Here is a 21372-nt window from a genome sequence, read left to right on the forward strand (position 1 = left end):
GGGCAGGTGGATTCGATCGTCATTGAACTTGTTAGTGATCTGGGGAGATCTATGAGTTGCTTTTTCTGTGTTGTGATGCGTTATGATTTGTTGGTTATGGGCACATGTGGTGCAGATCTATTGGGGATTCATAGTGGAAGTCAAGCGGGAAGAGTAATCGGATGTTGCTCGGTAAATGGAGTGTGGGTTATGACCTATCAAGTGGCATGTCGTATGTTGTTTATTTCACCGTGGATGCAATGAATTGCCTTGGTTTCATACATCAAATTGTGTGTGGCTGTCGAATTTTGATCACAGTGTCTTGAGGTGCTCCATGTGTAACAGTGTTTGGATAGGATCGCGCATTGTAGCGAGGCTGCGTTGAGTTATGACCTTTCGGGGTAGATTCAGGTGTTCTATTTCTATGATGTGAGACGGGGTCTCAGCCTTGTGTTGTGATGATAATGATGAGCTTGAAGTACAGCTCTTTTGTTTGAGTTATTTTCATGATTTGAGTATATTCAGGTCGTTTCTTGTTGGTACGCATATTATGCAAGTTGTGGGTTAGGCCTGTATTGACGTATCATATCACCAGAGTGGTGTGTTGGATTCGAGGTGATCGTTAGAGTCATTAATGAATACGAACAGAATTGATTGCAGCTTGTTAGAGAGATAATATCAAGGTATGGCCCGGAAATCTGTTGTGATATTAGTCAAAGGGAAGTGGCTTCATGAATGGTTGATCTGAGGAATGGTTACGTTTTATCGCGTGTTTCATTTGTTGTTGGCAGTATATGGAAGTGTTGGAATAAGACTTTAGCTAATAAAAGGTTTTCTATCGGTATTTGGTTATTATGGGCAACTGCTGTAAATAGAGGCTATCGTTTCGAGTGTTTGGATTATGTGGTATATCATATGATTTCACCTGAGGTTGCAAGTATGGGTTATTACAGCTGGTTCGGGTTTATTCTGGGTATAGATGTGAGGTTCTGATATTGTGTATGATTTCGGAAAGTGCAATGTGGTTCTATGGTTTATGGTTTAAATGGACTGTGAGATTTCGGCTATATTGTGTTGTCGGACCCATATGAGATAGGGTGACGTGAGATCACCCCGGGTATATGCTTGGTAAAGTTATTCAGCTGTTGGTTAGCTTCTAGGACAACTCTGGGTACGCTCGAGGACGAGCGTTGGTTTAAGTTGGGGAGGATGTGACGACCCGACCCGCCGTCTCATGTATTACAGCCCCGTTTCCCCCATTTACCGCTTCTTCATGTTTCATTATCAGCAACGAGTGAGTTATAGTTGAATTGAATTAGTTTGGATAGGAAATGAGACACTTAGTCTCTTTAAGGAAGGCTTAAGTTGGAAAGGTCAACCGGACGTTAACTTATGAGTTAGAAGGCTCGGATGTGATTTCCGGTGATTCGGTTAGCTTCGGGGGATGATTTGTGACTTNGGCTTCTAGAGCAACTCTAGGTACGCTCGAGGACGAGCGTTTGTTTAAGTTGGGGAGGATGTGACGACCCGACCCATCGTCTCATGAGTTACCGCTCTCTTTCCCCCAATTTTATGCTTCTTCATGTTTCATTATCAGTATTTGGTGTGTTATAGTTGATTTGGATTGGTTTTGGTAGAAAATGAGACACTTAGTCTCTTTCAAGAAGGCTTAAGTTGGAAAAGTCAACCGGACGTTCACTAATGAGTTAGAGGGCTCGGATGTAATTTTCGGTGATTCGGTTAGCTTCGGGGGATGATTTGTGACTTAGGAGTACGATCGGATTTGATTTTGGAGGTCCGGTGTAGAATTAGGCTTGAATTGGCGAAGTTAGTATTTTGGCGAATTCCGGTTGATGGGTGAGAATTTGATCCGAGGGTCGGAATGGAATTCCGAGAGTTGTTGTAGCTTCGTTAGGTGATTTTGGATATGTGTGCAAATTTTCAGGTCATTCGGACGTCGTTTGGTCAGGTTTTTGATCGAAAGTGCATTTCGGAAGTTTTTGAAGAAACTTAGGCTTGAATCCGATGTGATTTGATGGTTTTAGCGTTGTTTGATGTGTTTTGATGATTGGAACAAGTTTGAATGATGTTATGGGATATGCCCGTGCTTTTGGTTGAGGTCCCGGAGGCCTCGGGTGAGTTTCGGGGTGGTTTCGGATCATTTTGGAGAAATTTGATATTGCTGGTTCTGGTGTAACACTGTAGCATCGCAAATGCGAAGGTTATTCTGGGAATTGCGAAAACACTGTAGCTTCGCAAATGCGAAGGTTTTGCTGGGAATTGCGAAAACACTGTAGCTTGGCAAATGCGAAGGTTTTTCTGGGAATTGCGAAAACACTGTAGCTTCGCAAATGCGAAGGTTTTGCTGGGAATTGCGGAAACACTGTAGCTGGGCAGAAGGGTTTTATATTATTTCATCCGCGAAGCTTGGTCCATTTTCCTCCATTGTTGAACATCTTGGGAGCTTTTTGGAAGCAATTGAAGATGGTTTCGACTGGAGTTTGTTGGAGGTAAGATTTTTGAGTTAAAAACATGATTATTATGTGAAATTTACCTAGAAATTCATGGAATTAAGCCTAAAAAAATTGATGAACTAGGGCTTGAGTTTTTGATATTTCAAATTGGGATTTGATAGGTCATTTGAGCTCGGATTTGGGAGTTCTTGGTATGTATGGACTCATGGCGAGACGACGAATTCGGTAATGTGAATTTTGTAATTTTTCGAGAAGCGGGCCCGTGGCTCGGGTTTTGCTAGCTTCGAGATTTTTGCTATTTCTTGGCTGTTTTCGATTGGGTATTGTTCCCTTGGCATATTGTGATGTATTCGCTCTGATTTTAATCAGATTCGGCGTGCGAAGAGGTTGATTCGAAAGGCAAAGGCATAGCGAGCTAGACTTGTGGCCAGCTTGAGGTGAGTAATAGATGTAGATGATGACCTGAGGGTTTGAAACCCCGGTATATCACATTGTGACGCTATATTGAGGTGAGACACGTACTCTATGACGAGTGCGGGGTCGATTCTGACTGGGGATTGTGACCTAGTCCGTTCCGATTGATGTTCGTACTGTGTTCTTGACTAGAAATTGTTTGGTAATCATCCTACTTGGATTTTATGAATATGTTTGGGGCTTTGTGCATATCATTTGCATCCTTCAGGGATCCTTATCACTGCTTCCATGATGCTTAGCATATTTCATGATATCAGTCCTGAGTTAGACACTGCCTCGAAATGTTTAGTAAATAAATAAAGGTTTAAACACTTAGCTCTATAATTCCTAATAATTGAAACTAAAAATGAACAATTTGACTGTGCCCGAGTGGCTTGCATGCATATATATATCTGGACTGAGTGTGGATCGGGCTGCACGCCGCAGCGAATGCTACGATGATATTGCGCTTGGGCTGTAGGAGCCCCTTCGGAGTCTGAACCCCCACAGTGAGCGCGGGTACCCAAATGGATCGGGCTGCGCGCCGCAGCGGTCATGTGCATTGCATTGCATTCATGCATTTATACCTATTTGTCTTACTTGTCCTGGTATTGTTGTTGTACCATCGTTTTATCGGCTGAATCGCTGATTATAGCTTTATATTGTAATATTTCGGAATTTCTTACTTTCAACCATTATATATGTTTATTACTCACTGAGTTGGAAGTACTCACTTTACTCCCTGCACCTCGCGTGCAGTTACAGGTATCGTTCACCCGGTAGCGGGTTATTAGCGGATTGAAGGTATTGTTATTGTAGCTGAGCAAGGTGACCGCCAGCGTTCGCGGCACCGGATGTTGTCTTTTGTTTTCCAGAAATTTTACTTGTATATATTTATTGACATGTAGTTGTGTTAAGGTTTCCTTAGATGCTCGTGACTTGTGACACCCCGGTCGGGTAGTAATTAACAATTTCTAATGTCATTAAGTTGTATCTTCTATTCATTTATGTTTAATAATTGCTAGTGAAAGGATTTGGGTTAGCTGGCCGGCCTTGTCTTCACGAAAGGCGCCATCACGACCGGGTATGGGAATTGGGTCGTGACAATAGGATCTACTAGAATAGTCTATTTATTTGAGTCATGAATAAATGCTCAATGTACCATGTGAAAATTAATTGTCCTTGATAAGTCTACGCTAGTAGTAGAGTTTTCATCTACACAAAAGAGGTTTACCTCTTGATACTAGTGACATTAAACTAATTCATGAGAAAAGACATTGAGGTTTTCACCAACTATGATGAAAAGTAATTTCTTGCATTCTCATGTGTACAAAATGATAGGACAATTGGATGTAAGAGGCGGTATTATGTACCTTACAGAAAAGGAAGGGCTTAATCTATGTCTTGTGCTCATAGAATTATTACAAGGATAATAGAAAGCATGATCATATTTATTTTAACCCATGAGAATTCCTAAAACGGCTAATCTCTGAATTTGGTCATGGAAATGGAGGTCATGAATTTGACGAAATCCAATTGACCTGAAATTTAGTAGGTCCATTCAAAACGACCTGATAAGAAATACTCATTGCTATGCAGAGAATTATGTCGTATTTCGGCAGTTCAGGGTCATTTAGATGGGTTTTTTGGCAGTTTGCGAGATTAAAATGTGATTTAGATATGAAAGTCATTCCTCTTATGCCAGTCTTATTTTGTTAAATCTGGAACATGATGACGCATGTTTATTTAACATGAATTGGTATATGGTTGGAATGTATGCCATATTTTAAATTCCTAAAAATGCTTAAATGGTAGCTTTTCAAATTTGGTTGTTGTTTTGAAGATCATGACTTTTATGATCTCCAATCGACCTGAAATTTGGTAGGTCTATCGGAAAGCCCCGGTAAATAGTACTTGTTGTATGTAGTGAGTAACATTAATTTAGTGTTTCATGACTGTCTAGATGGGGTTTTGAGCATTTTTTGTGAATTTTGGAACTTAATCCTTAGAGAAAATTTCGTGGTTGTGATCAAGTGGTGATAGGAATTAACCCCTATGGTCTCCACTATTCATTTATAGTAAGATAATAAATTTATGCGTCGACTTTAGGTCTTCCTCCATATCGGATAAATTTATTATGAACTTACTGAGTATAATTACGAGTAGTTGATAACATGTATTGACTCTTCATCTGAGTTCACACGTTGAATCAATTTTGTAATTATAATGCAACCATGATTAAGTGGTGATAGAAATATATTTATATGGTCTTCCACTATTAATTTCAAGTGAGTGTAAATTTACGCGTTGACTTTAGGTCTTCCTCCATATCGGATAAATTTTTTGTAAGCTCACGAGGTGAAATACTAGTTATTGATATCATGTACTTACTCTCCATCTGAGTATACATGCTGGATCAATGGAACTAGAGCTATTAGTTATGATATATACAATTGGCTAAAAATAACAGTTTGCTCTCCATCTGAGTTGGTTCTGTTTCTTTTTTGGATTGTATAATTCTTGCATTATATAATATACTTTGCATGAATGGCTCTTTTCCCATCGAAATTTGCTACTCAAGATGCATGTGTGTATATATATTGAATGCAGTCTGAATTTTATTATTCAGTGTTAATTGACTTATTATGATCTATTTAATGTTGTATATCTCAACTCCACAATGATTTCATGTAGTTTGTCGTATCACTTGTCAAAAATTTCCTTTGGTCAAGATAAGATATTAATTTGATGGATGCCATGTATGTACCATTCGCTATAAGGAATTTAATTCCGGTTTTTAGGCAAAATAAGAGATGGATATCTAGTTCATTTTCTAACTCTTGCATTATTGAGCTTGATAAATATTTTATCTCTTGTGGTACATGGATGCATGGTCTTGTTATTGTTAATGTCTCTTCTGAACTGAACAATATTAGTCTACCTTATAAGAGAAAATATTTTTCAAAATTGAGTGAAGCTTATCCGTGCACTTGCGTCTTAAGTCATAATTATCTTGATAGGTTTTCAGTTGGTCAATGATGAACCTTAAGGTTCATTGAAAGTAGAGGCACTACCAACTTTGAACCCTATTTAGAAGGAAATATGATTAAGAGACATTTCTGCTCCAAAAGAAAGAGAGCTGGTGATAAGTTAGAACTAGTCTATTTTTTATTGTGTTGTCTAATGAACATGTAGGTAAGAGGTGGTTTTGAGTATTTTTATGACATTCATAAGTGATTACTCAGACTATGAATATATATATTTGATGCACCGTAAGTCTGAATGCTTTGAATAATTCAAGGATTTTAAGACTTGATACGGAGAAGCACTATGAGAATATATTAAATCACTATGATCTGATCGTAAGTGATTAGCACTTCTCTACATAGTTCATTAGTTACTTATCAAAATAGAAGATTATATCTCAATTGTGTACACCGGATACTCCATAACAGAGTGGTGTGGTAGAGAGAAGAAATAGGACTCTTATGGAGATGTTTAGATTAGTGGTGAGTTATTCAGATTTATTTCTCTTTTCGTTATGGATATGCCATAGAAACTGCAATTACATTCTGATTTTAGTTCTTTCTAAATTAGTATCTTGGACCCATAGAATTGTGGACTTAACGTAACTCTGGTCTGCGGAGAGTTTGGATATGGAATTGTCCAATATATATACTGAAAGGGAAAATAGATAAGATAAAATCAAGGATGAATGTTTACGCATTTATTGGATATCCAGGGGAACGAAAGGAGGTTTATTTGGTTTTTCTAAAGAAAAGAAGGTAATTATTAGCACAAATACCGGTTCTCTATAATAGGATTATTTAATAAACTATGTTCCTAGAAGTAAACTAGTTTTACAGGATTTGAGCAAAGAAATAACAAATGAATAATCTGAAAAATTCAAACGCTCAAGAACATACAACTCTATTTGTCGGAATTGACGTTCCATTGCATTTAAGTAGTGGGAGAAACGTTAATGACAAAAAGAAATTTACTACCTCCAAGTAGTGGGAGTGATGTTGAGCAGAGAACACTACAGGAAGAAGTCATTAATATTTCAATACCGCAAGGTATTGAAGATAATATTAGTAGTACTTCGTCGTAGTGGGAGAATAGTAAGAAAAATCATAGTTTGGTACGTACTCTTGGGAGAGTTTCATTATAAGATCCTTGAAGAGCTTAATACCAAACTAGTTAATTACAATAAAGCACCTAGACAAAGATTGCATTTGAAAATAACTTGGCAAGTTCCTTTTAGCAAAAACTTATTGGCATAGACTTTTAATAGTCGTGCAAAAGGATAGCTGTGAAAGTTATATGCATGGTTATGAGTCTAAGTGGGAGATTGTTAGGGTATATACTATTAACCATGCATTTAGACATAGTATATTCTAATAACTGTCATGGTTAAAAGTCTAAGTGGGAGATTGTTGGGATATATACTATTAACCATGAATTTTGGTTTGGATATAGTATTTATTATGGAGCAATTGCTTATTCAATTTTAATAAAATTTGAAATAGATCATATATTCGTCTGTGTCCTTTACTTATATAGTAGATGATTTAGTGTATAGAGTTTAGCTTATACACGGAAGATTAAATCATCGGTTCTTATAAGTATAAAGATCATGTTCACAATCTAATGATGGAATTGGACAAACCATCAGGAATGATTGTAGCACAAGATTAAAGATAATTTATCTTGATTATGGGAATGGTTTAATTCCACCTTCTTGTGCTTGTACATTTTGTATGTATTGAACGGACCAAGTAGAGATAAATATTTTATACTGACTTAATAAAATAAACTCTCTAGCCATTAAATGTACTTATACTCTTAATCTTGATATAATTGTTATTAGTTGTGTATATTATTATTGTTTTGATTTATGAAAAGGCGAGATTCTTTCGTGGGTCAATATGCCTGGTAAATTGGACAATAATAATAGACATTGGCAAAGTAATAGTTAGTTGATGGAATCCATGTCTCGGTCTAGAGATTGATGATACACCTTTACGAAAGCTTATAAGTTTTCATGTGTAAACCCTGCAGGTGAATTTTGTATCCGTCACATGAAATAAATTAAGCGAAAGTCTAAAGGAAATAATCAATGAATTAAATTGTCAGTAATTTAATTTATTTGATTAGTATCTGAAACTTAATATGGGGAGTTAAATAAGATTTAATGGAAGAATTTCGAAATTGAACTGAGTAGTGCAGTTACGAGTTTTTAGTGGAATAATTCATAACTTATTATGGTAGTATTAATTCGAATATTTCGAATCAAGTCCATAATAGGAAGCCTCGTTAATTAAATATTGTGGTCCCTGTTGTGCCCGAAAAATTAGGAATTAAATGGAATTCTATTTCTTGGTGGAAAAGGAAGACCCGACAGGTTTGGGAAAAGGGTTTTAAACCCTAAAACTTGTGGCTATATAAAGAGGTCTTATTCCATAAGGAGGCAAGGGTTTTACTACATGCTTTTCCAAGGAGAAATTCGCCCACACGAATTTCGCTAATTCCAGGCATTATTCGGGTCACACAGCAGAAGACTGTGGAACTGGAGGATGATCTCGTGGACGGTTTTGTTCTTGCTTGGAGGCTTCTCGCGATCACGGTCACGCTTCAAAAGATAAATATCGATTTTATGTTCGATTAAAATCTGTGATTATGTGTTGTTTATATTAAAATCTTTGACATGACAAAGGACAATGTCTTAAACTTGAGAGAGTAGTTTAACAATTGTAGGGTAGACTTCAACTTTGAAATTGGAAGCAAAGCCCTATTACCATATCTCGACTCACACGCCGATGAAGAACATATATACCAAAATGTGATATTTGGCGTGAATTGTAAAATCCCATAAACTATCAAGTTGACTGCAAGTTACGTCCCAAATCATTAGACATAAATATGTTTGCCTAGACGTCCAAAATTTTTGTTATCAAGCACAACGTTCATAGCTTCAGTTGGATGCAAGCCATCAAAATAGACATGGGCATTCCTCTTTGAACAAACATTTCCTCCCATTTTGCATAAACTTCCAGTTCCACCTTCTCTTGATGCCACTTCACAACAAGAGTTCTTGGTGTCACTAAAGCATATTAATTATTCTCAATAAATTACTATGTCTAATTGACTTTCATGGTACTTGGGTAAAATTAAGTATTTTTTCGTTAAAAAAAAATATTTTAGTGCAATAAAGTGAATAAAGGTATTATAAATAGTAAAATTTTCCTCTACAGCAATATTTTATATGGTTGCCCTTTTAAATCTCACTTGCAAAGTCAAAAATAAATGAATAAAGGTGGTTTAAGTAGTAATCTTTCGACTGTAGCAATATTTTTTACTTTGCCCCTTTTAAATCCCAGTATTACCAACTCAATTGAAATTCCTAAAGCATAATTCAAATAAAGATTACATACAGCTGTTTTCCATAAAGGTTTCTGCTAAAGTGCTAATCATTCTTACACCTCTATACTTTTTGAATATAACATATTGTATATAGTTGTTCATGTCTATCTTGTGGTTTACTTTGATGTTCCCTGTAAATCATGTAGGGAAAAAAAATAGCCAAAAAAAGCAAAACTTTGGGACCTTGAGAATCGGGGGAATTGAACCCGACGTGAATCGAACACGCAACCTTCTGATCTGGAGTCAGACGCGCTACCATTGCGCCACGGATCCCATGATGTTTTACACTTCTCATTATTTATAATATAAAGGTAGTTGGTGATTAATATCAATGTCGTCAAGTATTCAAATTGATCCCACAACAAACACTTAATCTCCGTAAAACAAAGCAGCGTTGCATAAGAAAAAAATTAATCGGCATGTATAATGCGTTGTTTGGTTGAAATTACTAAATAATACCCGCAACAATGGTGTTCAAGGGGACTAAGAATGAACTCGAAATAAATTTGCGGAAAGTTACTGACATTTTTATTATCTTTGGACGAAGAATAGTCATTTCTGGGCAGAAACTAAGAACAGTTTTTATAATAACCGAGAATCCGATTGAATAGAAAAGATATCTGAAAATGAAAGTAGGATTGTGAACACAAGTTATACAACTCGTATCCTGGTTATAGAACCAATACCTAGTTTTGTTCTATTAATATTTGCATTGGAAAAATTGATGCATCAACGTAATTTTCAAGTTAAAAGGCATGCAGGAGACAACTCGGTTCTCTCTCACCCTCTTAAATTTCTTCAAGAAAATAGTGATGAACCAAAGTAACTTCCATCACTAAAGGGAACTTCAGAGTGTAACCTTAGGTGTTTCTCAAATCCCAAATCTTGATGCCCCCATTTGCTTCACTACTGCAATCTGCACGACAGCCTCGTTGATATACTCATTCGAACAAAAACAGATCTAACCACCTGTTTCTAAGCTTCCAGATTTCGAGCATCTCCGTTAACCTGAAAGGTTTCTTGATTGTTTTCCCCCATCTAGATGCAGCTGAACTGAAAAACTGCTAATCTAAGTAATTCCCTCTTTGCTTTAGGGTGTCAACTGATTGAGACTGAACGGATGACATTAGTTGCGTAATGCCACATATGGCCACAAACATGACAAAACCAAAGTTTTTCTTCCCCTGCAGCAACAACACATTGTAGAACCAATCAGAGATTTAATTGATTCCCCAATTAAAAAGTGTTTTTTAGGTGTTCATAAGTTATGATTGATGCCACCTGTAGTACGAGTCCGAAGAATTCATCTTGGAGTTCTGCACTAGAAATGTCGCTAATATTGAGTATAATGTCAGCACCAAGTCCAGAAACAATTCTTTAAATCAAAGTTCCATTACAGCATTTTCAGTCCAGCTTAACAAATACATTACAGTAGCTCAACCATATATACTCACCAGTGGAAGATAACTCCGGCTGAAACTCTGTTGATTGAGATGATCTCCATTTACAACCCTTCATATCAATCCTCAGCAGTAACAAGTCAGGTCAACAGGATTTCCAAGTCGGTATAAGCTATGACCTTCTAAATCATCAAACCTACCATCACGAAAGCATTGGTTAAGTAAAATTGAGGCAGCAACTGCACTATGCAAAACAAATAATGAACCAAAGTCCATTCATAATTCACTAGATTTCATCACCACTTTCATTAACTTACAGATCTTGAGAAATAGATAGGTCTCAACTTTCAAGTTTCAATATCAAGCTTCGGGTTGCAGAGATGATCCAAGCTAATTTGAACTTTCGCTACAAATATGCCAAGTGCATACTTAGAATCAAACACTAAACAGGCTTAAACAAGGTCAAAAATTGTGGAAAGTGTCCAGGAAAAAGAATTGCTTGCGAATGCAGCAACTATTAAATCATGACCAAGGAACTGAAAACTGAGTCTAATATTGCCACTGTCTGGGAAAAAGAATTGCTTACAAACTGAGTCTATATGTTGGATGACACTCCGCCATACCTGCCGTCTGCACAAATGTTAACTACTGATGAGGATCATAAAGATGGCTCAAATATAGAGTATAATTCTATAGCTTTATCTAAGTTCACCTTGATGCTAATAGAAAGACTTAAGAAGAGTAAATGACTGAATAAATTTAAAAATACAAGTTCTTGCTTCCTAACACATTAATTCAATTGACTAGCTGGACTAAAAGCAACAAGTACTATTGCGTACAGGCATTCAATTTAAAGCTACAAGTGGGGCAACGAAGCAATCAGAAAGAGTCTTTCTGCTCATTTATAAGACATAAGCTATAGATGTTTAAGTTTCAAAGAGGTCTTGTTTTGTAAATGTTTTCCAAATTTTATAACTGGAACATGCTGGTTTTCTTTAGTTTTCTCTTTCTTATGTTTTTAAAGTTATAAACTATAACACAGAAGGGTTATTTTTTCAAAATAGAATGATCTAATAATACAGAAATTTCCCTTATCGAAAGATATAATATTAATAATTCTTAAAAACTTCCAACTTATAACCATATCCAGGAATATATGGCTATCTAAACCCCTACAAATAAATGTGCTAATGAGTTCATCAAAGTAATACATGTAGCTCTGAATTATGCATCTTAGCAAGATAAACCAATATACTCACAGTAGGTGACCTTCTCTTTCCTTTTTACTCGGAAATGTAAATTGAAATCAAGTTAACCGATATCCTAAACCAGTGTTCTTTGAATGAAAAATGACCTCTCTTTGCTTACACATTTATAACTTTCGAGAGCCAATGACCAAATATTTCAGGACAGTACATAAAACAGACTAATTTTATATAGCAAACTATTCATTCAAGAACTTACCATGTCCAATAGGACAGCTGATTGGGCTTCCAAAACCAAACTCAGTTTAGCAAAGCTTGGACCCAGCTCTTTCCCATCTGGTATTCCGTAAATGTGCTGTAAAGTTGTAGCATAATGATTTTCTAACTTTTTCAGCAACTTACAGCATTAAAGCTTTCACACCAGGATTTATGTCTGCAACCAACTTAGAGTTGAATTCAATGAGAAAGCTGATAATCAACTCTCCCTATAGTATCAAGAAATCCCTGAAACAACAGAAGAAACTTAACAAGGTTATTTAAGATATATCCTAGCAGCCCACAGCTCTTGATAGTTGACTGAAACTCTCAAGGTGTAGTTTGAACTGACAAAGAGAATGGAAGATATCTTATGTTCTCTACATGAGAATAATCTAGCAAACATTCACGATAAACAAAAGCACTTCGTTTTAACAAACTACACATGTTGCACCATCAATTTTTGTGCATTTCCTTACCAGAATATCTGAAACACTATGAGATCCCTTTACATTATGGTCCCAAAAAGTACACGTAGCCAATTAGTTAAATTCTTGATACTTACCAAAACATCCCCCACAAACCCCAAACCCCAAACCCAAACCAAAAGGGAAAGCATAAACTGCAGAACTAAAATGAGAGGAGCAAAATCCTTTCCTCGGTCAGGAAAGCAATTCCATATTTAACAATTAGGAGATAAATATACAGAAATGCAAAATGCAAAACAGAATAGTGAGTTGGTGAGGAGTGCCTACCAGTTAGCACTTCCAAAGAAAAACTGATGAGATGCGAGAACCAGGTAAAACTTTCACTAATATCATGCAAAAGCCACCTCATGTTATGGACTGAGCTTAGCAAATTCCGTCTTATTTTGGCATCATGGTATCTGTTTCAGCCCTAAGGGTTTCGAAGATAACATCATCGGGCAAGATACCTTCGTCTATCATCTCACAAAACATACCATAAGCTAGATCCAATTGTCCACGTCTTTTGTATCCATAAATCATTATGTTATAAGTTTTGACATCAGGAGAGACATTCTGTCTTCGCATTTCATCTAGCAACATTTCTGCCTTGTCCATTCGGCCTTCCTTGCAAAATCCATCAATCAGGCAAGTATAGGTAACAACAGAAGGCATCTTCGCAGGCATTTCCTTGAACAATTCGAAAGCCTCACTCACATATCTCATTTTACATAAGCCGTCGATCATGGAGGTGTAAGCGACCTTATCAGGATCCGGTCTCATTTCCCTAAAAAGTTTATAGGCTTTTTCCACTTTGCTCCTCTTGCATAATCCTTTAATAAGAATTGTGCACGTGATAATGTCTGGAGTAATCCCATCTTTTTGCATTCTCCGATACAACATTAAAGCCATATCCACTCTATTTACCTTGCAACATCCATCAATGAGGCAATTATAAGTAACAACAGAAGGCATATGTGGCATTTTCTTGAACAATTTGAAGGCCTCATTCACATATCCATTTTTACAAAAGCCAGCTATCATGGAGGTGTAAGAGATGGTATCAGGATTCAATCCCATCATAATCATATCCCTAAGAAGTTCATTGGCTTTTCCCACTTGTCCTGTCATGCATAATATGTTCACAAGAATTGTCCACGTGATAATGTCAGGACTAATCCCAAGTTTTTGCATTTTCTCATGCAACATATAAGCCTTTTTTAAATTGGACTGTTTAGCAAAACCATCGATAAGAGTGTTACAACTTGCAACATGCAATGCGTTCCTCTTAAGCATTATCGGAATTACTTCCAAAGCCTTTTCTGGTTTTCCATCTTTGCACAGCCTGTTAATGACTGCATTATAGCGATACCTATTTGATGTGATGCATTGGTTTACCATTCTATCAATTAGTTGCAAAGCTTCTGTCACACTCCCTTCAGTACAGTACCAATTGACAAGGAAATTGCAGGTAATGGTATCAGGCAAGTTACCTTCTTGTACCATCATACTTAAATACTCCATTTTATTAGAGGGGTCCATCTGGCAGAAACCACGAATTAATCGCTTATAATGTGAATCATCCGAAGCCAAATTATTGTGGATCATCTCCACCAGTAGCTTATAGGCTGAAGTGAGATTTCCTTGAGCACAAAATCCATTTATTAAGATAGTGTAAGCAGTCTGATCATATTTGTATCCAGAATTCTCAAGCTCATAAAACGTTTTAATAGCTATTTCCATAGCTCCAATTTTGCAGAATCCGTTAAGAAGTGAGCTATAAGTGACTACGGTAGGCTTTATGTTATTATCTTTCATCTCCTCAATTAACTTTATAGCTTTCTCGACGTTCTGGCTTTTGCAGAATCCATCAATCAGAATGCTATAGCTATGGATATCTGGTATAATTCCAAAACTCTTCATTTCGTCAAAAATGCTTAAAGCTTTATTTACTTCACCTGTAGCACAAAATCTGCAAATAATAGCATTGTAGCAGCAACAATTCAGTGGCTTGTTGTTATCTCTGAGATCCCGAATGAAGTCCAGAGCAAAATCAGCCTCTCCAACTCTACAAAGTCCATCAATGTATGTACTATATGTAACAGCAGAAGGACTAATCTGTCTTTTCTGCATTTCTTCAAGAATCTTTTTGGCTTCTTCTATCCCTTGATAGATTTTGCAGTAAAAGTTAATCAGGATTGTGTAGGTCCTTACATTAGGCAATGGCCCAAAGCTTTTCATTTCTTCAAATAGATTTAGAAGATGCTCCTTCATACTTGCTTCTGCCAAGCATTTCAGTAGAAAATTACATGAATAAATACTTGGTTGAAGCCCAAATTTCCTTGCCTGTTTAACAACATCAATTGCACAATCAAGCATTTTATTCGCAGAAAACACCTTGATAAGTACATCAGACACGAAAACCGAAGTTGTTGCACAATATGGTGTGTGCAGAGTAAAAAGATGGAATATCTTATACAAGTCAAAACCAGCCTTCTGAAAGTAGAAAACAATGTCTTTAAGCAAGGCATGAACTTCCATATGCATCCTCGCGAACGCGAAAATATGAATAATCATATTAAAGGCATTTATCGAACGAGAAAAGCCATATTTCCTCATAGCTTTTCTAAAAGGAATGTCTTTTGCAACTTCCCAACTCAAAGACTTGCATATTCTTGTAACAACTGAGGACAGCTTTCGCCCTCTGCAACTATACATTTTTCTTAGTGGAACAACTACTGCTTCATTTTCCATACTGCTTTCACTTTCACCATTTGAACAAGAATCAGAATCTTCCATTAATACTACTGAAGAAGCACCAATATACTTTCTGCAAAAGCTTCTTTCTTTTCTATAAAAAATCTGCCTTTCAAATAAACCCAATTCATTTATCAGGTTGAAAGAAGATTTTTTTGGTAATAACTCATAACCCATGAAGTAAAAACTAAAGGTTGAGCACCCAAATAATCATACAGGGGAAAAGTTATCCCAACTCTATAGCTAACAAATTTGAAGAGTTTCTCCACAACAGTCTACTAAGAGGCGGACCCACGATTTAACGGTAGCGGGGGCACCACTATCTTTAACAGTGTTTGTAGGCAGTAGGGTCAAGCCGGAAAAAATTATCCGGTGGCTTTAGGCGCTAATCACTGGTGGTTGCCTGTGGGTTGTCATGTGGAGAGAGAGAGAATTGGACAGTAAGCTTTTGATTTAGGGATTTAACTAAAAGTAAAAGGGGTAAAGCAAATAAAAAAGGAATGGGCGGGTAGTAGCTAAAAATATGAGCCTTTGGGCTGACCATATTTTCCAACTAAAATATGGGCCATTTGGCTATCATATTAAATTGTTAAAATATCATGGTATAGCCAGTTTTCACACTGGTCAATGAAAAATAGCCAGCGTTTATCAAGTCAATGAAAAATAGCCACTATTTTGTTGCAACAGGGACCGGTCCAGTATAATATACGGGAATTCTGGTGCATTTGTGTACGGACTCCAGCATATTATGCTGGACCGGTATACTTTGCTAACTCCTGTAAAATTTGCGGGAGACTGGAGCACCAGTGCTCCAAACTCCAGTATATTATACTGGACAATTATACTTGCTGGAACTCCCGTAAAATTTGAGGGAGTTCCAGCATAGTTATCCTGAAACTCCCGTAAAATTTACGGGAGTTCAAGCATACTTATGCTGGAACTCCCGTAAAATTTGCGGGCGTATTTTTCCGGATTTTGAACAGTGTTTTCGCTCAGATTTAAAGTGGCTAAATTTCGATGACTTTTGAAACTTGGCTATTTTTCAACGACCAGTGGTAAATCTGGCTATTTTTGAATTTCTCCCTATTAAATTGTCCAACTGAAAAATAATAAATATGGAAAGCGGCTGTGTAGCTGCAGAGATTTGATCTCAAGCATTCAGCATGAAAGCAGCAACTCCTACCAGTGCCCCCAAAATGCTTTTATGTTTGAGGGGTCCCAGAGAAATATATATCCTATTTTGAAGGTATATACACATATATATCGATAATCTTTCCGGAGTTACCGGGGGCCGGTGAACCTCCTCCTCTCCATATGGGTCCAATACTACAGTCAATGGCGCAGTCTACAGTCAATGGCGGCTCTAGGGTAAAGTATTATAATATTATATATATATTTATACAATTATTAAGAAAATATTTTAAATTTTCTTAAAATTTGATAGAGGTAGGATTGAATGAGTTAATAGGATAAAACATTTTTCTCGCTAAATTAAATAATATATTTATCTTCTCAGCAATTCTATTTTTCTTTCTTTCTTTTTTCATATTTTTTACTATTTTACTTTCTAATTTCAACTCAGATTCTCTAAATTATTCTTTTTTGTCACATTTGATTGATCCACACATCAGAAAGCAAGTTCTTTTGTGTCTCACTTTTTTAAACTAAGAAATCCACGAGACACATGTCATAAGGTTCAAAACAAGATCGATTATAGGCTCAACCCTTTTATCATTTTCACTTAATACTATATTCTTTATAGGGGATAGTTCAATACCATATAACGTGCACCTAACCTACATATTATATGTTGTTCTCTCGCATTTTTTTTGTTTCAATATTAAGTGAATTTTATGAAAGAATTTCAGGGTCTTTTAATATATTTTAGTTTTAAGCCACCAGTTCCGTTGAGCCGTGATGATTAATTATCAACAAGTATTTATAGATCATTGTCCTATGAACGTGTTACTCAATCAGCTTCATTCATATTTGGTAACTAAATAACACATTCACTGATTGTCGTGTTATCTTAATTGAGACTCTATAAAATTTGATTGAGAATGCTCAAGTAGGAGATTAGTAACGCATTGACTTAGATTTCCAAAATTTCTTAATAATAGATTTTATGATTTTATTTCAACTTAGACAATATTAAAGTTTGCCAAAAAAAAAAAGTACAAAAAAAATTGGACAAAACAAAGAAAGAAAGAAAGAAAGAAAGAAGATTATCTACTCTTTAACACTAAAAATACTTTAGAAGTTTGAATTAAATTACTTAAATCTTCATATTAGTAAATACTTTTTTTACAACAATATCAAAGGTAACATATTAAAAATACATGTCTAACATCTTATTTATTTAAGTTATCTCTTACTAATATAGATAAAAATACTACTATGTGAAGTTAAAGGTTTTATCATTTAAGAATGTTATATTATAAATAACAAGTAGAAAAAAATTGGCAACACTAACTTTTTTCTGCATATGTGTGTGTATATATACAAATAAAAAAGTATAAAGTCTCTTATTATTAGGCCACTGATTTTATGGAGACGCCCGTGTCTACAGTACAACGTGTACCATTTTCTGATAGAATAAAGTGCAATGAATTGAATAAAGAACAAATATCAAGAACAGTAGAGAAGTATTTAGCTTGAAAATTGGACCTTTTCAGTTCTCTAAAGAAACTCATAGAGGCTACTAAGTTGAACGCTTCAAATTATAGCGGCAAACTAGCTAAGCTGTCAGAACAACTACTTCTCAATTTTTCCTACACTGTGATTTTTGTGGAGTTTCTGTTTGCTGTAACTCAGAGGTGGCGCCCTCAGTTCATCTACGAATTGGGCCGGTTGATTGTGGGCCTGTGTATGGAATGAGTTACGGTAGTCTTTGATTATGAAAAAGCCCCAAAGTCTTTTAGTTGGTAGTCCATTTTGCCAATAGTAACGGCATAGGGAAATTTTTGGTTGGGATTTTCACATACCTATATACTATTGGAAACTTTATTACCCTCCCTACTCAAGTTTTAATTTAATTACCTTCTATATACAAAGTTACCAATTATATACACTTTAGGAATTAAATGAGTATCCCTTTATATTAGGAATCAATTATTTCCCTTTATATGTTACAAGTTTTGACATCAAGAGAGACATTCTGTCTTCGCATTTCATCTAGCAGAATTTTTACCTTGTCCATTCGGCCTTCCTTGCAAAATCTATCAATCAGGCAAGTATAGGTAACAACAGAAGGCATCTTCGCCGGCATTTCCTTGAACAATTCGAAAGCCTCACTCACATATCTCATTTTACATAAGCCGTCGATCATGGAGGTGTAAGCGACCTTATCAGGATCCGGTCTCATTTTCCTGAAAAGTTTATAGGCTTTTTCCACTTTGCTCCTCTTGCATAATCCTTTAATAAGAATTGTACACGTGATAATGTCTGGAGTAACCCCATCTTTTTGCATTCTCTAATACAACATTAAAGCCTTATCCACTCTATGTACCTTGCAACATCCATCAATGAGGCAATTATAAGTAACAACAGAAGGCATATGTGGCATTTTCTTGAACAATCCGAAGGCCTCATTCACATATCCATTTTTACAAAAGCCAGCTATCATGGAGGTGTAAGAGATGGTATCAGGATTCAATCCCATCATAAGCATATCCCTAAGAAGTTCATTGGCTTTTCCCACTTGTCCTGTCATGCATAATATGTTCACAAGAATTGTCCACGTGATGATGTCATGACTAATCCCAAGTTTTTGCATTTTCTCATGCAACATATAAGCCTTTTTTAAATTGGTCTGTTTAGCAAAACCATCAATAAGAGTGTTACAACTTGCAACATGCAACGCGTTCCTCTTAAGCATTATTGGAATTACTTCCAAAGCCTTTTCTGGTTTTTCATCTTTGCACAACCTGTTAATGACTGCATTATAGCGATACCTATTTGATGTGATGCATTGGTTTACCATTTTATCAATCAGTTGCAAAGCTTCCGTCATACTCCCTTCAGAACAGTACCAATTGACAATGAAATTGCAGGTAATGGCATCAGGCAAGTTACCTTCTTGTACCATCATACTTAAATACTCCATTTTATTAGAGGAGTCCATCTGGCAGAAACCACGAATTAATCGCTTATAATGTGAATCATCCGAAGCCAAATTATTGTTGATCATCTCCACCAGTAGCTTTTATAGGATGAAGTGAGATTTCCTTGAGCACAAAATCTATTTATTGAGATACTGTAAGCAGTCTGATCATATTTGTATCTAGAATTCTCAAGCTCATAAAACATTTTAATAGCTATTTCCATCGCTCCAATTTTGCAGAATCCAATAAGAAGTGAGTTATAAGTGACTACGGTAGGCTTTATGTTATTAGCTTTCATCTCCTCAATTAACTTTATAGCTTTCTCGACGTTCTGGCTTTTGCAGAATCCATCAATCAGAATATTATAGCTATGGATATCTGGTATAATTCCAAAACTCTTCATTTCGTCAAAAATTCTTAAAGCTTTATTTACTTCACCTGTAGCACAAAATCGGAAAATAATAGCATTGTAGCGGTAATAATTCAGTGGCTTGTTGTTATCTCTAAGATCCCGAATGAAGTCCAGAGCAAAATCAGCCTCTCCAACTCTAAAAAGTCCATCAATGTATGTACTATATGTAACAGTAGAAGGACTAATCTGTCTTTTCTGCATTTCTTCAAAAATCTTTTTGGCTTCTTCTATCCCTTGATAGATTTTGCAGTAAAAGTTAATCAGGATTGTGTATGTCCTTACATTAGGCAATGGCCCAAAGCTTTTCATTTCTTCAAATAGATTTAGAAGATGCTCCTTCATACTTGCTTCTGCCAAACATTTCAGTAGAAAGTTACATGAATAAATACTTGGTTGAAGCCCAAATTTCCTTGCCTATTTAACAACATCAATTGCACAATCAAGTATTTTATTCGCAGAAAACACCTTGATAAGTACATCAGCTACGAAAATTGAAGTTGTCGCACTATATGGGGTGTGCAGAGTAAAAAGATGGAATATCTTATACAAGTCAAAACCAGCCTTCTGATAGTAGAAAACAATGTCTTTAAGCAAGGCATGGACTTCCATATGCATCCTCGCGAACGTCGAAAATATGAATAATCATATTAAAGGGATTTATCGAACGAAAAAAGCCATATTTCCTCATAGCTTTTCTAAAAGGAATGTGCAACTTACCAACTCAAAGACTTGCATATTCTTGTAACAATTGAGGACAGTTTTCGCCCTCTGCAACTATACATTTTTCTTAGTGGAACAACTACTGCTTCATTTTCCATATTGCTTTCACTTTCACCATTTGAACAAGAATCAGAATCTTCCATTAATACTACTGAAGAAGCACCAATATACTTTCTGCAAAAGCTTCTTTCTTTTCTATAAAAAATCTGCCTTTCAAATAAACCCAATTCATTTATCAGGTTGAAAGAAGATTTTTTTTGGTAATAACCCAAAACCCATAAAGTAAAAACTAAAGGCTGAGCACCCAAATAATCATACAGAGGAAAAGTTATCCCAACTCTATAGCTAACAAATTTGAAGGGTTTCTCCATAACAGACTACAGTACAACGTATACCATTTTCTGATAGAATAAAGTGCAATGAATTGAATAAAGAACAAATATCAAGAACAGTAGAGAAGTATTTAGCTTGAAAATTGGAGCTTTCAGTTCTCTAAAGAAACTCACAGAGGCTACTGAGTTGAACGCCCTTCAAATTATAGCGGCAAACTAGCTAAGCTGTCAGAACAACTACTTCTCAATTTTTCCTGCACTGTGATTTTTGTGGAGTTTTGTTTGTTGTAACTCAGGGGTGGCGCCCTCAGTTCATCTACGGATTGGGCCCGTTGATTGTGGGCCTGTGTATGGAATGAGTTACAGTAGGCTTTGACTATGAAAAAGCGCCAATG

The 21372-nt window shown here is 36.1% G+C and overlaps 2 protein-coding genes and 1 non-coding gene across 9 annotated transcripts; all 3 read right to left on the minus strand.

Annotated features, from left to right (window-relative positions):
- Positions 1-9530: 9530 nt before the first annotated feature.
- Positions 9531-9602, minus strand: TRNAW-CCA. Its single transcript has one exon. It is a non-coding gene; the product is annotated as a tRNA-Trp (tRNA).
- A 282-nt stretch (positions 9603-9884) lies between these two features.
- On the minus strand, positions 9885-15870 carry LOC109242271 (pentatricopeptide repeat-containing protein At1g62720-like). Of its 7 annotated transcripts, none has more exons than XM_019409135.1 (7): positions 12945-15870; positions 12194-12438; positions 11316-11359; positions 11047-11135; positions 10784-10925; positions 10611-10645; positions 9885-10513 (listed from the first exon to the last, which is right to left on the minus strand). In XM_019409135.1, exon 1 carries the CDS (start codon positions 15585-15587, stop codon positions 13056-13058), a length of 2532 nt encoding a protein of 843 aa, XP_019264680.1. In that variant the 5' UTR covers positions 15588-15870; the 3' UTR covers positions 9885-10513; positions 10611-10645; positions 10784-10925; positions 11047-11135; positions 11316-11359; positions 12194-12438; positions 12945-13055. The 7 variants fall into 7 exon arrangements, with proteins under 7 accessions (XP_019264680.1, XP_019264681.1, XP_019264677.1 ...); XM_019409136.1 differs by having other exon boundaries at positions 10611-10650; XM_019409132.1 differs by having other exon boundaries at positions 10611-10662.
- Positions 15871-18882: 3012 nt separating this feature from the next.
- Positions 18883-20267, minus strand: LOC109242268 (pentatricopeptide repeat-containing protein At5g64320, mitochondrial-like). Its single transcript, XM_019409126.1, has 2 exons — positions 19667-20267; positions 18883-19427 (listed from the first exon to the last, which is right to left on the minus strand). Exons 1-2 carry the CDS (start codon positions 20265-20267, stop codon positions 18883-18885), a joined length of 1146 nt encoding a protein of 381 aa, XP_019264671.1.
- Between the last annotated feature and the right edge of the window lie 1105 nt (positions 20268-21372).

Source organism: Nicotiana attenuata, unplaced genomic scaffold, assembly GCF_001879085.1.
Source record: "Nicotiana attenuata strain UT unplaced genomic scaffold, NIATTr2, whole genome shotgun sequence".
In the NCBI taxonomy this organism is placed as follows: Eukaryota; Viridiplantae; Streptophyta; class Magnoliopsida; order Solanales; family Solanaceae; genus Nicotiana; species Nicotiana attenuata.

What these genes read in the sequence shown, in the direction of transcription:
- LOC109242268 (XM_019409126.1), bottom strand. Translation starts at nt 20,267, where the DNA reads ATGAAGGAGCATCTTCTAAATCTATTTGAAGAAATGAAAAGCTTTGGG. An exon ending in ATATGATCAGACTGCTTACA is followed by an intron (nt 19,428 to 19,666) that starts GTATCTCAATAA and finishes ACTGTTCTGAAG; the next exon opens with GGAGTATGACGGAAGCTTTG.
- LOC109242271 (XM_019409134.1), bottom strand. Translation starts at nt 15,587, where the DNA reads ATGGGTTATGAGTTATTACCAAAAAAATCTTCTTTCAACCTGATAAAT.